Source organism: Elgaria multicarinata, chromosome 1 (genome assembly GCF_023053635.1).
Source record: "Elgaria multicarinata webbii isolate HBS135686 ecotype San Diego chromosome 1, rElgMul1.1.pri, whole genome shotgun sequence".
In the NCBI taxonomy this organism is placed as follows: Eukaryota; Metazoa; Chordata; class Lepidosauria; order Squamata; family Anguidae; genus Elgaria; species Elgaria multicarinata.
Genome location: NC_086171.1, coordinates 144,791,561 through 144,811,462, shown reverse-complemented (window position 1 = coordinate 144,811,462; position 19,902 = coordinate 144,791,561). Strand labels below are relative to the sequence as shown.

The 19,902-nt window shown below is 40.5% G+C and overlaps 1 protein-coding gene across 1 annotated transcript in view; it reads right to left on the bottom strand.

Moving 5' to 3' along the window:
* The window catches only part of DAB1 (DAB adaptor protein 1), a 193,385-nt gene that overhangs the window by 15,619 nt on the left and 157,864 nt on the right, over positions 1 to 19,902 (bottom strand). Inside the window, exons 9-12 of the mRNA XM_063138477.1 lie at positions 14,450 to 14,506; positions 8,407 to 8,469; positions 7,708 to 7,816; positions 90 to 638 (exon numbers count right to left, since the gene is read on the bottom strand). Coding sequence (XP_062994547.1) covers positions 90 to 638; positions 7,708 to 7,816; positions 8,407 to 8,469; positions 14,450 to 14,506 — 778 coding nt within the window. The remainder of the gene's footprint in view (positions 1 to 89; positions 639 to 7,707; positions 7,817 to 8,406; positions 8,470 to 14,449; positions 14,507 to 19,902) is intronic.

Here is a 19,902-nt window from a genome sequence, read left to right as displayed (position 1 = left end):
TTTATACATGGATACTTTCAACGGCTCCATTGTAGAAAAGCAGGGAAACATTTTGTGGAAGATTGCAGGAGAAAATGGGCGGTACTCACGTGAGTTAGTTGATGGCGTTGTAGAAGTCACAGGAGTCAAATTTAACTGAGAGATGTCAAATTCATCACAATCATCTGCTTCCTGTGCCATCCCAACTTTGTTAAAGTAACTGGAGAAGGCCTCTGAGGTACAACTGAGGGAAGGCTGATCTGGTTTTCGTGATGGCACTGGCGGAGGCTGAGCCATCTGGAAATCTTTAAACATTTCTTTTCCTGCTTGCTGCCTAGGCCTATCTGTCTGTGGACTTGATCTGGCGGAATCACTCGAAGGTGGAACAGTAGCAATGGGAGCAACGGTAGCTTGAAACATGGCTGCTTGTAAAGGCAAAACAGTTTGTGTTGGCATGAAGGCAGCAGGCTGAAACTGACCAGCTACAGATGGCCATGGTTGCTGGGTGGGAGAAAATATCCCAGGCTGTCCCCATGCAATTGACTGTCCTCCCTGCATCACCTGAGCAACTGGAGGCTGAGCACCCATGGCCAGTTGTTGTTGAACAAGTGGTTGTTGTCCCCAGAAGGAGGGCAGGACAGCTCCCATTGCAACATAACCTTCGGGGGAAAGAGAGTGGGGACAATTTCAGAACAGGAATAGCAAAAACAGGGCAGCCAAGGAAGAAATGTTGATAAAGATATGCAAAGAAGGAATCACAGGGCTTTGTAGTGATTTATTTTGCTCCACTGACTATATGCCCTAACAGCTCCATTAAAAGTATGGCAAATATGACAGAGACAAAGGGCAGGTTTCGAAGCTACAATTACTGGACTCTATGCAAAACTAAATCTAGCTCAATGAAACTGGATTCCCTACTAATTAATAGTAAGAAGAGACTGTTCCTAATGATGTTTTCTTTATCTCCTCCCCTTGAACTGGATTCCTTTGTTTCAGAGTATTTGGTATGCTCACTCACTCAGCCAGCCTGGCACAGACCAGTACTTACTTGTACTTTCCTTCCAGTATTTTTAGCTTGATGAGCAGCTGTGGGAAGCTCAGAAGCCTGCTTTATGCTTGCATTTTCTGCAAGTTGGTTGACAAAGGGCATTGCCTTTACCTTCTCTACATACAACACATATAAAACCATTTTATCTTCGAAGTTGTCCTTAACCCATGCGTTACCCACAAATCTATCAAGCAATTTTTTAAAAAACCAACATAATTTTGTCACTGAAAGGACCATCTGTGTAGACCTCTGCCATTATTTTCTGATATACACTAGAGAGTAGTTCCTTATTCCTTTGATTTCAGCAGCTGCAGTTATCACACAAAAACAGAAAAGGTCTCCCTGTATGGAAGAATACCAACTATATATCCCAGTCTTTGAGTAATATAGAGTAACTGTGCAAATTCACACAAGCCATCGACAGACAATATTTTTTCAGATTGTTGAAGGCAGTGTGACAGAATCATCACTTCCCAAGGTGGAGGTATGTGTACACACACACTTCTTTTTATCCTGGCTGCATCTATGGTCAAACAAATTTCACAGATCTTTGAACTGCTAGAAAAACCACTGCAACATGTGTTTGGTTTCACAGATTTAAAATGAATATACAAACCATGCAGAATTGTATGCCTGAGCCCGCCCCTGCAGAACAGATGGCTGTGGGAGTGGACTTTGCACCTGGACTCTCACTGCAAGGGAGATTGGATGCTGGTAGCAAATCCCATGGTGGGGATGGAAAGGGGAACCAGCTATATAAGGCTGGGCTCTGCATCTCCTCTTCAGTTGCATCTTCCAAACCAACCATTTGAGGCTGAGAAGCTTAGGGATGGTTAGGGCTACGCTTGAGGTCTGTCTGACTCACACCCACTTAAAGCCATAAAGCCGTGTGTGAAGCAAACAGACAACTACTAAGGACACAATTACTCCAGGGCATCATACTAGGGGAGCTTGCCCAAATGTCTGACCTGTAAGGAGGAATGTTCTAACAACTCAGACCATTAAAGAACCATTAGGGATGGAATTTAGTAGCAAGCATTCTAGCCTGTTGCAGGTTTTTAAAATATAAATTAAAACAAAAATGTTGCCCATTTAAAACTCATGATTGCAAGGGTCCTGGTGCAATGATAGTTCTTCTGCACCAATCTCAACTTTTTGAAGAATATCCAACAACTATCACCTGTTTCCATTCTCAGTGAAGCACAACAGGTATAATTTGCATAAATAATTAACATGAATAGGAAATAGCAGCCATGTCTGCTTAATTATCCAGTTTTGTCTTGATAAAGCTAAAGTATTTGAATGTTTGTGGTGAAGGCTGTATTATGAAGGCAATTTGTCATTTCATTTTTAGAGATTTTTTTTTAAAAAAAATAATAGCCAAAAGATCCATTATCTTGCAAAAACATTTTGTATGAAGCTCTAGTTTTAATATTTTATAGATATCACTTTTAGTCTTCTATGCTCCAGTCTAGGTTTCTTTTTGTTAATCCAGTTCCCCTTAAGATGGGAAATTTTCTTCAGTCTGACAAGTAGCAGTTTCCTCTATCCCCCTCCTCAAAATAACCCATGCAATGCTGCCTAAGTATGCTGAAGCAGCATCAATGTTTTAAAATGGGTTTCCTCTCTCATTGTAATATATAAACCTATATTGATCTTTTTTTTGCTATACAAAGATTAAACAACTTTTACTGATTCATTGAAGCATGTTCATAACAATAAGGTTAGTAATTTATATTGTAGAAACATTTATTTTACTATAGAAAGACAGTGTTCTTGCTTTACTCTGCCATGCTATATTTTAGCAATTCTATAACTTTGAATATCTAAAAACCAGAGAATTCTGAATGTTATGTTAGAGTTTTCCAGAATTTCATCCCATTTCACTTACTAGATCATGGCTGGGGAATCTCCATCCTATGGGCCTGATTTGGCTTCCTTTGCAGCCTGCAAAGGCCTCAGGTGAGTCACTTCTCTCTCCCCAAAGCCTTCCCCCTTTGAGAAGGGAGAGTAGGCAAGAGATTAACTCCTGAAGAGTACTCCTCAAGACAGCGGTTCTGTCAGCTTCCCAATGGGGGAAGGTGAGAGGGGAGAAAACTGAGCTCCAAACTGAGCCAGTATCTTCAGGAGTCGGCCTTCGAGACACCAGCTCAGGGCTTCTTCTGCCCCTCACTTTCACTGAAGGTGAAGCTGGGTTTCAACTGAGTAGACACCTCAAAGGTATTCAGGGCTCTGGGAATGTGAATGAGGTGGCACAGGGCTTCACTCCCAATTACCTTTTACTAATCAGTAAAGCCAGGGGCAAGTAAACCCAGCTCCCGGCTGATCCACCAACTTGAGGAGCACTCCTTGAGCCAGTAGCTCACTTGTGAACCAGATTGGGTCCTCTGGGCTGAATGGAACAGATCAGCTGAGGATTAGAATGGGCTCGATTTTTGACTGCATTGTTGTGTATTGGGCATGAAAATGCCTTCCTCTTCAACAGATCTATATGAAACAGGTGAGGAGGCTGGGGGTCTGTGTGTGTGAAAGGTGAATAAGTGTGACAGAATGGGGGTGGGTGTAAGAGAGAATGGGGTGAGTATGTTGAATAGTGTGTGTTTCTTCTCTGTGTGAGTGAGAAAACGTGGGGTGAGGCACTGGCTCCACCCACTTTGGGTGGTGGCTCTATCCACTATGGGCACAGGCCCACCTCCTGCTGGCATGCAGCACATGATATCCCAGCCAGGGGTTAATTTGGCCCTTGTGCTGAAAATAGTTTCACACTCCTGTTCTACATAATGGGATGTGTAAGGTGAACATAGGCATACGCAGCACATTTCATGAGGGTGTGCACCCAGGGATTTTTTAAAAAGGTGAACATTTGTTGAATACTTAATCATAAAGGACATTATTTTTATTTATTTATTTATTTTATTACATTTATATACCGCCCCCCAGCCGAAGCTCTCTGGGCAGTTTACAACAATTCAATTCAATTATTATTATTATTATTATTATTATTATTATTATTATTATTTATTAATTTATATAGCACCATCAATGTACATGGTGTTGTACAGAGTAAAACAGTAAATAACAGTAAATTGAATTGTTATTCAATTTTGTATTAAACACTGTAGACACTGATGCCCTATACCACATTCAGCTTGCCTGACTGCGGGACGGCAGTTGGAGGTGAGGGGGTGGAATGAGGAGACGCTTAAGTCCAAGCATTGGTGGGGTTTTGTGGTGACACTGGCTGGAGGAGGGGCTTATGGGGTGATATTACCCTTTGAAGCACAGCTCCCGGCAGAGAGGTTCCCATCAGAGCACCTTTTATCAGCTCAGGCTGATATACCAACTACGCCCTAATCTGGACAGAGATAGCCTAGCTACAGTTATCCATGCTCTGATAACCTTTCGTTTGGATTACTGCAATGCGTTATACGTGGGGCTGCCTTTGAAAACGGTCCGGAAGTTTCAGCTGGTACAAAACAGGGCAGCCCGTTTACTAACAGGGACTGTCCGGCGAGATCATATTACGCCAGTCCTTTTCCAGCTTCATTGGCTGCCAGTCCAGGTCCGGGCCCGATTCAAAGTGCTGGTATTGACATTTAAAGCCCTAAACAGTTTGGGGCCAGGTACTTGCCTCCCATATGTACTTGCCCGGACCTTAAGATCATCTACAGATCACCTTCTCTGTGAGCCCCTGCCAAAGGAAGTGAGGCAGGTGGCTACTAGGAGGAAGGCTTTCTCCGCTGTGGCACCCCGGTTGTGGAATGAGCTCCCCAGAGAGGTCCGCCTGGCGCCTACACTGTACTCCTTTCATCGCCAGCTGAAGACCTTTTTATTCTCTCAGTATTTTAACACTTAATTTTAACTTAAATTTTACTGTTTTAACTCTGTATTTTAATTTTATATCAATTTTGCTGCGTGGTTTTTATCCTGGTTGTGCTTTTTATACTGTATCTTGTATTTGTGCTTTTAACCTGTTGGTTGTTTTATTATGGTTTTAATTCTTGTGAACTGCCCAGAGAGCTTCGGCTATTGGACGGTATAGAAATGTAATAAATAAATAAATAAATAAATCAGAGCGATTCAGTTTCACTCCTGCTGCCGAGAGCAACAGTGCTCTCTTGAAGGTAGCAGCTCTTCAGTGTGGCAGCGGAGCCGCCGGAGGGCAGCTGCATCAGGATCCCCCTCTGGATCCCTACTCAATGGCTCCCACAATTCAGTGCTTATTAGGGGGTGTCTGGGCACACCCCTTGCACATGCCTATGAAGGTAAATAGTTTAGGGTAGGTACCTGGTTCAGTCCCCCCCCCCCCCGACACCAAACCTCAGACTGCAGTGTGTGCTTAGCCAGCGTGTGGGCGCCCACTCCCTCCATTTTCCACACAAATGGCTGCTCATTCTTTTCCATAACTATCCCATTTGTAAAAATGGGAGTCTTAAAGGGCCATTTCTGCCAAATTACAGGCATAAACAGTGGTCTGTCCATCTCTAGTTTAGGGCCATGATATCTGAAATATCACCTCTTTCGATATAAACCTGTCCACAGCCTGCATTCACCATCTGAGGCCCTGTTACGTGTCCTACCACCTACAAAGGTGAAATTGGTAGAGACCCTTCTGTGTAGCAGCAGCCACCCAGTTATGGAACAGGGTGGCTGCTGTGAGGCTAGATTGGCTCCCCTGATAATGGCCTGGTAAGACTACTATTCCACCAAGCTTTCAGTTATTAAGAGAACAACCCTATGCATGTTGAAACAGAAAAAAGGGCAGGGAATGCTGGGAGTTGTACAAATTTTTTTCCTGTCTAAACTTGCATAGGATTGTTCCCTAATGTAAGTACTTGATTTTAAAGTGTTCTCTTTTATTGCAATTTTCATTTCATTACATTTCTATACCACCCAATAGTCAAAGCTCTCTGGGTGGTTGACAAAGATTAAACACATTAAAAATACAATATTGTATGTAACATTAAAAAACCAAATGTTTACATATGAACGTATTAACAGACAACACACACAATTTTAACAATCAACAATAAGAAATCACAGAACCTAATTAGAAACCTAGTCATATGCTGCCAAATGCCTGACAGCAGAAGAAATTCTTATACTGGCACAAAAAAAGATGACAATGTTGGCATTAGATGGGCCTCTCTGGGGAGGTCATTCTATAATCATGGGGGTACCTGTTTTGTTTTCAGCTTTCTGAAATTGCTCTATTCTATTCCTTTTTATTGTTTTATTGCAAATTACTTCAAGCACTTAATTATTAATTAACAAAATAAGAACAAGAAGTAATCTCTCTTATTTATTTATTTAAAATATTTCTTGGCTGCCTTTCAGAGGAGAAGCCCTCACAAAATGGCTTACAACAACAAAATACATGAAAAACAGTTAAAAGTATAAAAATCAATAAAAAACTTAAAACACAATAAAACAGCAATTAAAAACAATAAAAGTCAGCAAAATCCAGCAAGAACAATGATGACAATAGCAACAACAATAACAGTACTCATATCATGAGAAGGCCATGATAAAATAAAATGTTTTCAAGGCATGCTTAAAAACCTGCACGAATGGTGCATGGCGGAACTCTAATTGGAGTTTGTTCTAAATGTGTGGGGCCACTGCAGAGAAGGCTCTCTCCCACATAACCAGTGCAGCTGGTGCAGTGTAGACATTATGTGATCAAATTGCCACGCCCCCACCGATACTCAGGTGGCCGCATTCTGTACCAGCTGGAGCTTCCAAACAGTCTTTAAAGGCAGCCCCACACAGAGCGCACTATATTAGTTCAGCCTTGACATTGCTAGTCCATGGATAACTGAGGCAAGGTCTGTTGTCTCCAGATAGTGCCACAGCTGGCGTACCAGTCTCAGCTGGTAGAATGGACTCTTGGACACGTCAGTCACCTGGGCTTCCCCAGTTAGCTCAGAGTCCAGGAGGGCTCCCAAACTACGTACTTGGTCTTTTAGGGGGAATGCAACCCCATCTAAGACCAGTTGTCAACCTCCATCTTGCATGCAGCCCACACAAGAAAAAAAATACTCTTTTTCCATCAGACTGGAAATACATCCATAATCTGCTAGTCTGAGAAAGAGGTAGAATTATTATTCTGTTTGTATATCATGAAGAATGCAGGATGTTTCCAGATCTTCTTCTTACCAAGATAGGGTGCAATACTATGGCAATAGACCCTGTCTAGATGGCCATAGGAGTTTTGGGTTTCTGGGAACCAAGCCAGAGCCAGGACTCCAACAGTGGTTTCCAGAAACTGGGCTCCCTGCCCCCTTGTCACCAGCATGGTTCTCACCGCACTGGCTATGTCTCCACACTTGGAAACAGAGTGCAGAGGTGGCGAAAAGGAGGCGGTCCTGGGGGCCGGATCTGGGAGGAGACCGCAGAAGCTGCTTTACACAGCTTCCTATGCACATCCCAGCCTTCTTCCCTTCCCTCCCCAAAGCCATGGCTAGACAGGCAAAATCGCCCATCTAGCCAAAAATGCAGGGTGCCTGGTCACAGAGGTGAGGATCGTCTCCATGCTTTGGCCACCCTGCAATGGATACTTATCCGCCTCGGATTTGGGATGCTGTTGACTATCTCCATAGGATTGCACCCATAAACTTGCAAATATGCAGGCAAACCTTACTGAAATCTCAAACGCCAGCTGGATGTGAATAACTCACCTGAGGGTACAGCAGCAGTGCTGTAAGGTACAGAACTAAATACTTCTGCACCAGCAGGAAGTGACTGGGATGAAGATGGGATAAAGGCATCACCTGGAGTTGCAGGGGTCTAGAAAACAAGGCAAGATTAGAATGCACTGAGAAACATTTATGTATCTCGGTTGCTGCTTTTGCTGCCAAGAACTGGCTCCACATCCTCTTTCCTAATTAAAAGAGCTAGTGTGTGAAAGAGGAAAGCATGGGGTGGCTGACGGGTGGGATAATAAGAGAGATGTAGATGTGAGAGAGGAGACGAACAAACAGTAGCAGCTAGAAACAGGATGAGAAACTGTATAACAAAAGTCTCTTCTAATTTATAACATATTCAAATAAATTGAAAGTGTTCTTTCTCAGCACCTAAGATATATGCAGATTCGTACAGCACCTGTTTCTTCATAAAGGTCTAAGGTTGTGTGATTTTAATAGCTTCACAGGAGATCAGTGTAAGCAATTAGTGCTGAAAAGGTAGTAAGGTAATGAGCAATTTTACAGAGGGAGAGATTCAAACTGGGTAATATGATTGCAAACCTGTTTGAAATTCTTTCAGCTTCAGTATGGGGCATTGTTTCTCATGAATATCTAAATGCATTATACCGCTACAATAAGTCTGCTGAAAGTGGCATGCAAGAAAAAGACAAGACATTTATTACCAGTACTTACAGGGGGAGAGGTTATATCAGGAGGAGTGGACATGTCCCCAAACAGCTCTAGTTGGGGAACAGCCTGCAAAGAATTTCAAAAGGAGAAAGTCAGGCGTGTGTCCTTTCCTATTCACTAGGATGGACTTGCAGTGGGAAGCAAGCACAATTTCTCAAAATATCTCTTACATTCCAGATGAAATTATTTGGGCTCTAATTGCCAGCTTTCGTGTACCTAGTCTGTGAAGCAAACCTTAAGGGAAAAGGCTAAAAAAGTGTTGTTTCTTTATACTCAGCAAGCCAATATTTCTCTCATAATACTGAATATAAAAGAGATTTTTTTTTTAAAAAAAACAAACTTACCAGAAATTCCCTAGAAGGTGTCCAGAGGGCATTCTTTACATGTTATATACCACCACACCCTGATCAGATAACAGAATCAATCCTCTTATTTTTCTTATTCTGAATGCTGATACTTATCTCTTCAATGTATTTGCATTTAGTTAGCTCTTTAGGCAGACCATCTAATTCCCCACCCCCCCATCCTAAACTTCACCCTTATTTGGTATATTCTCCATCTCACTATACTAGCTAGAAAAGGCCTTTCACAAGTAGACTTTAACAGGTAGATCATCTGCTAGAAGATAGAAGTGTAACCAGAACGTGCTCCAAGTCACCCATGGTTTGCAGCTGTGGTAGGTCAGAACATAGGCTGCTAGGTGTAACAGAAATGGCTGCAGTACTGGACCTTAAAACATGTTGCTAGGCAACCACAGAGGTTGTTGGACAGGCTGGCCCACTCTGATAACCAAGTTCTCTTCAGTCACAAGGGACCTGCAGGATTACCTCTGCTTGTTGATCCCAAATCAGATGCATAAACATAGCAACAGGGCAACTGGAGAAGAATCCATATGCAAACCAGAATGCACTTGTGCACCAAAATCAGCATCATTCAAAATTTTGTGATGCAATTTGCAACTAAAAAAATGTGTATAATAAGGTAAAATATGCACAAAAATATATTATATTATGGGAAATCGCTTGTAGAAAATATCCACACCAGGAAAAGTGCATGCAGGAATTCATATATTAGAAGAAATGTTTATGAAAATGTGTTCAATTCTTTGTATTGACTTTATCTTTTTTCCTTTTCCTTTTTTTTTAAATTTAGTTGCAGAATACACAAACGGATGTAAAGGCAGGCCAAAATGAACCAATGGTTGCAGAAATGAGAAATTGGGTAAAAATGAAATGGACAGATTCATCCATCTGTATGCAAAAGTGCCATCAAACATTCAGCAAGTACAGATGAGTTAGGTGCTCTGTTTTATTCCTACAGTGGGACCAGGAACACACAACAGAAGGGCCATGCTTAAGGGAACTGTTATTGCAGGAGATAAGTATTGGCTGGATATGGAGTGTTCATGACAGTGGTTCTGGCACTTATAGTGGTGATTGAACTCCATCAGCCACCATCTTCTGCCCCAGGGTACCTTCCATTAATTTATCCAACTTCATGGGGACTAAGCCCATAAACACCTTAGCCATAAGCTGCTCACGTTCCAGCCTCCAAAGCATTTGGGGAAAGTTTGCCGTTGGCACAAGTGTCCTTGGATTCTGATGGTGTAATAAGAGTCTCACCTCCCACAGAACTGATTCAAGGAACAGAAAGTGAGCAGAAAGTAAGAGGAAGGGTCTTGTTGACCTGTAGTTGCCACCAAACCCAACCTCTTACTAGTGGGAGGGGAATATATACAATCAAAACAATTTTTAAAGCCTGCTGAAGACAGAGCTCTGAGGAGCTCCAAAATAACCCTCCTTCCTATCCAAAAGTTTCCCTGCTAGTAATGTCAGAAGATTGTCCGTGCCATCTGAGCAGGAAGTGGCACTATGGAAAGACTGGGCACTCTGGACACCTCAAAGTGAACCTTGCCTTAAAAAGACCAATATTGGGCCTTCATTTAGTTTTTCATCCAGGACCTGTGAAACAGCTCACAGATTTTAGAGTGAAGCCTGATGACAAACGGGTAGAGGTTTTTTTTTCTTCGTCAGAAGGATATCTGCAGAAGTTAGGATTTTACAAGTCCTCTTGTTCCTAAAATGGCACAGATCCTTTAACAACTCTGCAGGCAGGAAAATGCCGTGCAGGTTGTATAATAATATTTAGAATGTACATAGCACTTTCAAATGTTCAATGTGTTTTACATAAATGATCCATAAAACAATCCTGTATGGTAGTTGTATTAGTATCATTATCCCCATATTGCAGATATGGAAGGTTGAGAGAGAGAGCAATGTGCTTGTGAGTTCTTGGGAACAGTAACTTTTGAACTGGGGACTCTTAGCCACACAGGAACATCAGCACAGTATATAGTGTTGTAAGGTCTCATCGGGTGCAAATTGGTAATCCCATATTAAATCTGGGAATCAGAGGCATGATTTAGACTTACATACATTGGATTATATGCATGTAGGTGCTTTGCAAATGGAACACTCATATGTGAACATCTAGCAGTCCCAGAGGCAGGACAGGCATTTGCTGTGGCCAGGCATCAAACCAGCCATCATTGCAAACTAATGAATTTACAAATATTTATAATCTCACTCGTGGACCTCTAATATCGATTCATAGAACCAAACATTCAAATCAATATTCAAAAAGTCAAAGGAGCTTTAAAGCAGAACACAGATCTGTTCATTGGGAAGAATTGCAAAGTAACTGTAATGCTCAAGAAAGCCTTCCTCAAACTCTGTGCCTTCAAAGCATGGAGTAACTCCAATTACAGGCTCTTGAAATGAAAAAATAATAATGAATTAAATCCCTTTTATAGCCCAAAGTCCTTTAAAAAAGAAAAAGCACCTGCATTGTCTTAATTTGAAGGGAAACCAACTAGTTATTCCACATATAAATGCCAGGCAAGAAAGTTGAGGAAGATTTTCTTTTGAAAGATAGCACTTATTTAATAAGATGCCACCCATTTTAAAGGTTGTGCTCCTCATGTGTCAAGGCGGTGTAACAAATCCACTCATATGGCAAGGAGGAAATTTCCCAATTATCATGGGAGGGATTATTTTTCAGCCTCTGGAAGCCAAGGATATTCTGATAAAGCTAGATTTCTTGTTAATCTTTTATTCTAAGAAGGCTCAGCAGCTAGAGAACCATTCTGAGATGGTCTCTCTCTCTCTCTGAAACACCCCTACCTCCTACAATTATCATAAAAATTGTAGCCTCAATGGCAAAGGACCTATTGTGTGGAGTACGTCTGAAAGGCAACACAGATTTCAATTGAAATTCAATTAATCCTGGCCATTACAAGAACATCCAGCAATAATTTTGAAAATTAAACAAATCTGGTTAAATAAGCTTGCTAAGCATCTTTCTAGCTTTTGGTGGCATACTGTGTAGTTTCCAGAGTCCTAGCATACTCAACTTACAAGTGGATTTGCAAATGTGGTGCAACTATTAAACTATCATTGTATCTGCATAGTGAATTATTAGACATTTTATGGAATGATGCAGAGAAAACATGATGATATGATAAACTGATGAGCAATTTGAGGAGTTGCATTAGCATGCAGATAATGAAGCTGATCAAAATTCATTTTGCTAATATAAATAAATGGTCTTTTTCGAAGCTAATAATTTTCTTTGCAAGAGCATATTTTATTTGAAGTAAATGTACATTAAAGATCGCCTGGTTCTGTTGAATTTGATTTAATGGAAAATACTCCTGCGATGGCTGCATGTTGATGAAGTGTCTCTGTAAATATGGGAATTGGACAGCCACAAATAGCTCATAAAAACAATGCCTCTAGGTAATCCTGGCCAGGTTATAAGCCAGCAGTTAGCTCCAGCCTGATTCTGGAGGTGAACACATAGGAATGGACCAAGAGCAATTCTTTTCTTGGTGGGAGCTGCTGTTCCTGTCCTACGAAATGCACTTTAACTTTTTGAAAAGTCAGGTGTTTTCTTCAGGCTAATCATATCCAGTTCTTTGGGCTTTTTCTCAGATGACTTCACATCTAGATCTTTCATTGCCCTCAGTGTTCTTCACTAAGTCTATTTCTATTTAGTAAAAGCTTCTTTTTAAAAATTTTAGTGAGCTGAAACATAGCAGTGTAAATGAGGTCTTAACACAGTAGAAGAAGCATTGCATTATTACTGATAAGGATACAAAAATCAAACTGCATTCGTTTTCTACAATACATCATCTTAGTTCATGCTCAATTCTCTCTGTATGTGTCTTTCTCTCTTTCTCAAGCACGCTCCTTGGGGCAGTGTTCCTCCTTTTTACTCACATTGTAAATTGCCTTTGTACCAATAAAGAACCATGAAGAAACCTTAGTTGTGGGATTTTTCTGTGTATGAAGTGTATTCTTGTCAGTGTGTACTGAAAATTAACGTAATTTTGTGTATCCAACGCTGCCCGCACACTAGCAGGACCCACTGGTAGCAAACAGGAAGCTAGTGGACCCTTAAGTGACAATGAGCCAAAATGCTTGTTTCCGGAACAGGTCAGGTCAGTGGAGAATGCAGAATGGAGCTCCCATTCTAGAAAAGGCATTTTGGCTCGTTTCCAGGTTTTTGATTTAGGAGGTGCTAGGCTGACTTTAAGGCAAAGAGGATGGGGCTGTAACTTTAACAGCTGTACAGAAAAGGGAATTTCAGCAGATGTCATTTGTATGCACGCAGCACCTGGTGAAATTCCCTCTTCACCACAACAGTTAAAGCTGCAGGAGCTACACTAGAGTGACCAGATCCAAAAGAGGTCAGGACACCTGCTGAAATTCCTTTTTCTATACAACCACTAAAGATACAGGATCCCTGTCCTCTTTTCATATGGTCGCCGTACACTAGCTTCCTGTTGTGCTAGTAGTGGATCCCACTAGCACAACAGAAACATGGGAGTGCAGAAGCAGTATAGGATTTCCCTAGGTTTTTCATTTTGATACTTTGTCAATGAAGTTCACATGCTAGCAGTACACTTTATGCAATAATGAAGACTTCCTGAACCTGTTGTCCTCCAGATGTTTTGGATTCCAACTCCACCAGCCCCAACCAGCATGGGTAATGATCATGAATCCTGAAAGTTGTTATCCAGAACAATTGGAGAAGACAGCATTAATGGCTAAGCCAACACCCTCACATGGTTTCCTTCAATGAAACAGTTAATCCAAACCACTTGTATGAATGTGTGGTTAATGTCTTTTCTTAGATTTGAATCTTTCTTGATAAATTCATAAAGGAAAGTTAATTTATATCCCATATTTTAGAAATTTAAACATCCCATTTACACAGGAAACTTTGATTAAGAAGATCTGGGCTTGGCTATCTTTGGCTTTTGACTTGCTTTATTTTAGGACTATGTCCGGGTCTCACCTTGGACAATGACTGGGGAAAGTAGGAAAATGGGAGAAATTTGTCCAGTTCACATTTTAACTAATGTGAACTTGCCTAACTCACAAATCCTGAATCAATGCACAAAACCTAAGTATAGTTATACTTTGATATTAGCAGTTCTCAAAATGTTGTGATGCAGTTGTCCAATTAAAAATACATTCAGAAATGCATATATGTGGGGAAAGTGTACACAAAAATGTATATATTAGGGTAAACAATGTACAAAAATGCATATAAGGGAAAGTGTATACAACAATGTGCATATGCACATAAAATACATATGGATGGTTGTGTGGACTTCTTTTTAAAAAAATCCCTGCAAACTAATTTAGAAATGGGATGACATGAATTTAAGATTGGAAAAATGAGAAATTCAGAAAAAACACAAAACGGACAGATTTTTCCATCCCTAGGGGAAATCTCTGTTCATTTTCATCTATTTCACAGGTCAGTATCCAACAAGATTTCTGAGCTTTGAGTATGTCACTTGTAAAGAGCAGCTTAACTTGGGTGTTCGATATTTGGATTATAAACAAACATTTGTATTTACTGCCAATATCGTAGAGTTGTAGTAACTGTAATTAATCTCTTTTTAGCCAGTTCATAGACTCTGCTAACCATTTTTCTTGGTGAGTTCATCTATGTCTACAGAGAATTAGCTTACCTGAGTGACTCTATCAAGATTTTCATCTATGTCCAACAACAGGTTTCCATTCTCCAGCTGTAATGCATGATTGATGAAAATGAAAGTGAACTGTTTATGAAAATGGCATGTACTGCTGAGCACAACAATGATGACTTCAACAATTATTGATTTTACTTCTGAACAAGAGCTATTCTGTAGTTTCTTAGTAAGATACTTTTGCTTACCTCAGTGATAATCTAATTACATCGGTTTGTTTCAGTGCCAAGATACAATGAAAGTGAACCTAAGCTGTAGCTCACCCATTTAGTGTGTGTGTGTGTGTGTGTGTGTGTGTGTGTGTGTGTGTGTGTGTGTGTGTAAAGGGCACCCCTTTACCTTACCTCATGTATATAAATGGCCATAATTTGCTCATAATGTACCCACAGTTGAGGACATTACAGTGGGTGAAAATCCTACCCACCGTCTGAGAGTGGATGGCCAGGTTTCCATTGATAAGGATACTACAGGGGTATATTGTATATTTCTACAGAGCTCAGAGAAATACATTGCACCCTCCTGGTATCCTACAACATGCCAGGCTCCCCTCCACACACATTCCACCTATCATTATGGGCTTATTATACAATAAATCCACCTATAATGATAGACTGGGTTAAAAAAAGCTCCATAGCAGTCACCATATCCTCTCACAAAAAAATCCAATATGATAGGGATATTGATATGCAACAATTTTAAGCAGTGTTCCTGAAATTAAGCATCAATATGAATTTCATTCCTGATTTTACTAGAGTGAACATAAGTATTACTTCACTCCACATACTTGATCTGGGTTTCTTGCAGGGCAACTATGTAAAGATATATAGATTAGCCATAGACAGTTTTGTGACATGTATGTTTTCCCCAGATCATCACAGTGCAGCAATATATCAAGATTGAGAATCATTTTCATTTAAAAAGCATAACAATTCCAAAGACAGTGTAACAAATGAACAAAAATCTAGAGGCTTCTCCTGTACCCCTGGTGGTTTTGATATATTTTACCAAGAGTTTACATGTTAGTGGACTGTCAAATCTTTTTCTCCTTGGGCTTCATTGTGCCCAATCAATACGCCCTCTTGGTCACCCGTAAGATATCAATGGTTCCCGACACACCATTTGGGAATCATTTTCCTATTGTTCTACTGGTAATAAAGCAAACAGAAGAATATGTCCTTGCTATTATGAACTCACTTTAAGAAAATATTATGTAAAGAAGGATAACTAGTACCTGATTTCAGTGAATCATGAAACTAGAGGGACACTAATATACTATTCTATGACGTGTCACGGAGATTCTCAAACTCCAAAACAAAATCATTTTTATATTCCTTTTCTTTCTCTTTTAAGGATTGCTCCAGCTGCCCCACCAATTCTTCACCACTGTCATGCTGCGTCACAGTGCGACCTCAGCTGTCTTGCTGAAACAGCACTGATTGCTCTTATGAAGCTGTCTGGAGAAATAACAACAGCATAACATGGGAGAAACATGTGTGCAGTATTCAACAGACCATTAGCAACAACCTGACTCTGTCATGGCAGGACCTCCCAGAAAAAGAGTTGCCTGTTGTGTCACAGCATGTCCCGAGTGTCCAATTATCATGGCGCACTTGGGCTGTATCCTCCATCAGTTCTCGTTCTGCATCGCTTGCTGCCGAGGAGAAGCTTCCTAAGGGCGAGCCATTAGTGTCTATTAGACCGTGGAAAAGTCTTCAGCAGAGATTTCACACGGCTACACTGCACTAACTGGGGGCAAATATTTGGCCCCGTGTGTCTATCCCTCCTTAGACATTTCAATACAAAAGGTTCCTCCAATTAGAGCAAACAATCCACTCTCCTGTCCCTTGTGTGCTGCTTGAAACAACCAGAAGTATGGGAAGATACTAGATTGCTTGATTCTTCTATAGAACCGAAGTCTTTGTGGATTTTTGTGCGGAAATGTAAAGGCTGCTTTTAATTACTTGAAAATCTGTCTCATCCTAGATCACACGCACACTCTACAGCTTAGTAATGAACATACAAGCATGTTGTAAAAACTGCCTGAAAAGTGAAGTGGTGGAATGAGCATTAATCTTCCTACCAGGGAGGTATTAAGCCTCGTTACAAAAGTTGTATCTTCCCATAAGAGCCAGGTTATAAATCTTTTAAATGGCAGAAGATTTAAATGCAGAAATATTTAAAACAAAATGCACCATATAGGTTTCTTAAATTTCTCCATTACCATGGCATTTGCCACTTGGTAAGAGGAAAGTAGAAATATAAAGGAGCTGACAAGTGGTGAATTTAATGTCAGTCTAAATATGGGACAGTCATTAAGAACACAAAGAGTACTCTCTAGTTTAGTTTGGTGCTTTGTTTAAAGGACTGAATCACGGTTCATCCTGGTTCTTGAGATTATCTTCGCATATAAAGATTTAGAATTACGGACATAAACACTGCGTTTCTGTCCCTAATGGAATTCTCAGTGCGGCATACAATTAAAAGAGCATTAAAAAATATACTAAAAACTAGCACCAGAAAATACAGCAGTATTATATCAGCAAAAAATAAATACTGAAGCCAGAACCATTAATGGGATACCATGGATGATGTGTATGCATTTTGGAAGAATTTAATATGATATTCATATTAAACCTACATTCAAGTCTACAGAGTGTAAAAGGTTCTATCGCATTTCAGCATCAGTCCAACTGTGGCAACATCCAGTCCTTTTAGAAAGCATTAAACATGAAGATGCCAAAGAATTATGTAAGAAATTTTGTCTTTTGTGGATTAACTAAGGAAATAACAGTGGTGTCTTAGACAGCAGAGAAATTGTGTGGGATGAAAGTACAGGGGGTGTATAATAAAAATTAGTTCAGTGTAGTAGATTAACAAAAAAATGTAGGTTCATATCTATATAAATAAAAATGAAAAAGACCGTTCGTTACTGTCGTGATATTTCCGAAAGTTCTTCACCGATTGCTTTGAAATTTTGACACAGCATTGCGTTCGAATACGTGAGCGTTGTTATGTAACTATGTTCTATATGGGGTCAAAGGTTTGTCTTAAATTCGAAGAAATAGGCCTCCTCAAAACCAGTCCTGCTGATCATTGTGACATCACCAATCAGTAGGCCAATCCGCTGCCTCTGCCTTCTCTCTTATTTGCATGTTCTCTCGCAATTGGCTGAGTGAATATAGATGTCACACCTGTGACAGTTACACGTTCTGAAGAAAGGTAACTGCCAGGAGTTTCCAGTAACCTCCTCACCGTAAAAACATGCTTTTATATCTCCGAAAGTTCTTCATCGATTGCTTTGAAATTTTGACACAACGTTGCATTCGAATACGTGAGCGTTGTTATGTAACTATGTTCTCTATGGGGTCAAAAGTTTGTCTTAAAATCGAAGAAATAGGCCTCCTCAAAACCAGTCCTGCTGATCATTGTGACATCGCCAACCAGTAGGCCAATCCACTGCCTCTGCGTCCTCTCCTATTTGCATGTTCTCTTGCAATTGGCTGAGTGAATATAGATGTCACACTTGTGACAGTTACACGTTCTGAAGAAAGGTAACTGCCAGGAGTTTCCACTAACCTCCTCACCATAAAAACATCCTTTTTTAAAAACCAAACAATCTGCTTTACTTCATCCAAATAATGCCTCGCAGAAGATCACACTTAGGTCGTCATACTCGCAGAGCGGAAGCACTGCGACGAGAAATTGCAAATCAGACTGAGGAAGAACGGGCATCAGCAAACGAGAAAAAAAGAAAAAGAATGCCTCAAATACGTGCCAAGGAACCAGCCAAGCAACGTTCAGCCAGACTTGAGGATGCACGATTGCGAGCACGGCAATCACATTCTACAACTTCAGATCTGCTTTGTTCTCAACAGAATGAACGCGACAGGCTGAGAGTGGCTGAAAGACGTCAACGAGAAACAGCACAACAGCGTCAAACACGACTCCGTGGTAAACAATCACACGATTACAAGCGCCTTGCATTCCGGTACAACCCAGCTGATGATTATAGTTTGAGGTGGCATGTTCTCATCGGCACTATGACTGAAATGTGTCCTTATTGCAAGGCTCTTAAATTTAATGGAGAAACAAAAGGAATGTGTTGCGCTGCTGGAAAAATTAAACTGCCTCAACTTGGAGAACCACCAGAGCCATTACAAACTTTGCTTGCCGGATATACCGCAGAATCAAAGCATTTCCTATCTAACATCAGGAAATACAACTCATGCTTCCAAATGACGTCGTTCGGCGCAGAAATCATCACAGCTCCATTTATGCCAACTTTCAAAGTCAAAGGACAAATTTATCATAAAGCCGGCTCCTTCCTTCTGTTTCAAGATAGTCAACATAAATTCCTACAAATGTATTTCATTGGTGATGGCAATGATGAAATGAATGCACGCTGCAGAATTTATACCGGCATAAAAAGGGCCATCGTTTCAAAACTGCAACAGCTACTTCACGAAAAAAACAATTTAGTACATTTGTTCAAAACAGCAATTGACATGATGCCATCTGATACACACAAGATTGTTATTCATGCTGACAAAACGCCTGCTGGAGAACATGTGCGAAGATTCAATGCTCCAACTATAGACGAAGTGGCAATTGTTATAGGCGGAGGTCAATCTTGACAGGACCTTTCAAAGGTGAAGATGTCCTCATTCCTCGCATTCCTATGATTCCAACAGATATGCCATTTCAATTTAAGAGATTGCAATTCCCAATTCGATTGGCGTTTGCAATCACCATCAACAAAGCTCAGGGCCAATCTTTAGAATTGTGCGGTTTAGATCTAGACACAGATTGCTTCTCACATGGACAATTATATGTTGCGTGTGCTAGAGTCGGCAAACCAGACAATCTCTATATCTACACAGACAATGGAACAACTAAAAATATTGTATATCCACAAGCATTGTGAAATTAAACATATTAGAAACATCCGCTTTGTCTTTTCTTTCTTTTCAATTTAACCAGACTGAGCCACAGCAACGCGTGGCAGGGTACAGCTAGTTAAATAATAAAATGAAAGGTAATTATTTTATCATAATTCCAACTCCTTACTGGGTTATCAAAAATATATTGCAATAAGGTTTTCTTTGAAAAAACATCAGGCAGTATATATATAACATCACAACATTGGGAGTTCTTGATAAAGGGACAGCGTTTTGATGCAGACCCTTGATTTTAAGTTGTGGAGGCTGAATAGGAAGGTTACGACCCTTATCTCTTTACAAGCTGTGAGAAGGAACAATAAAACATTTAAAGTTGTCGCAGACCTGAGGAACTGCATTCCAGCCCAGTCACTTACCAAATCTGAAGGAACCTTGGAGCAAATGGGTCCTTAATGGGGGTGGGGACTTCCCCACTAGTGGTTTTCAGAGATGCAAAAGTGCTGTTTAAATCACTGTTCAATCTGTTGGTTCACCACA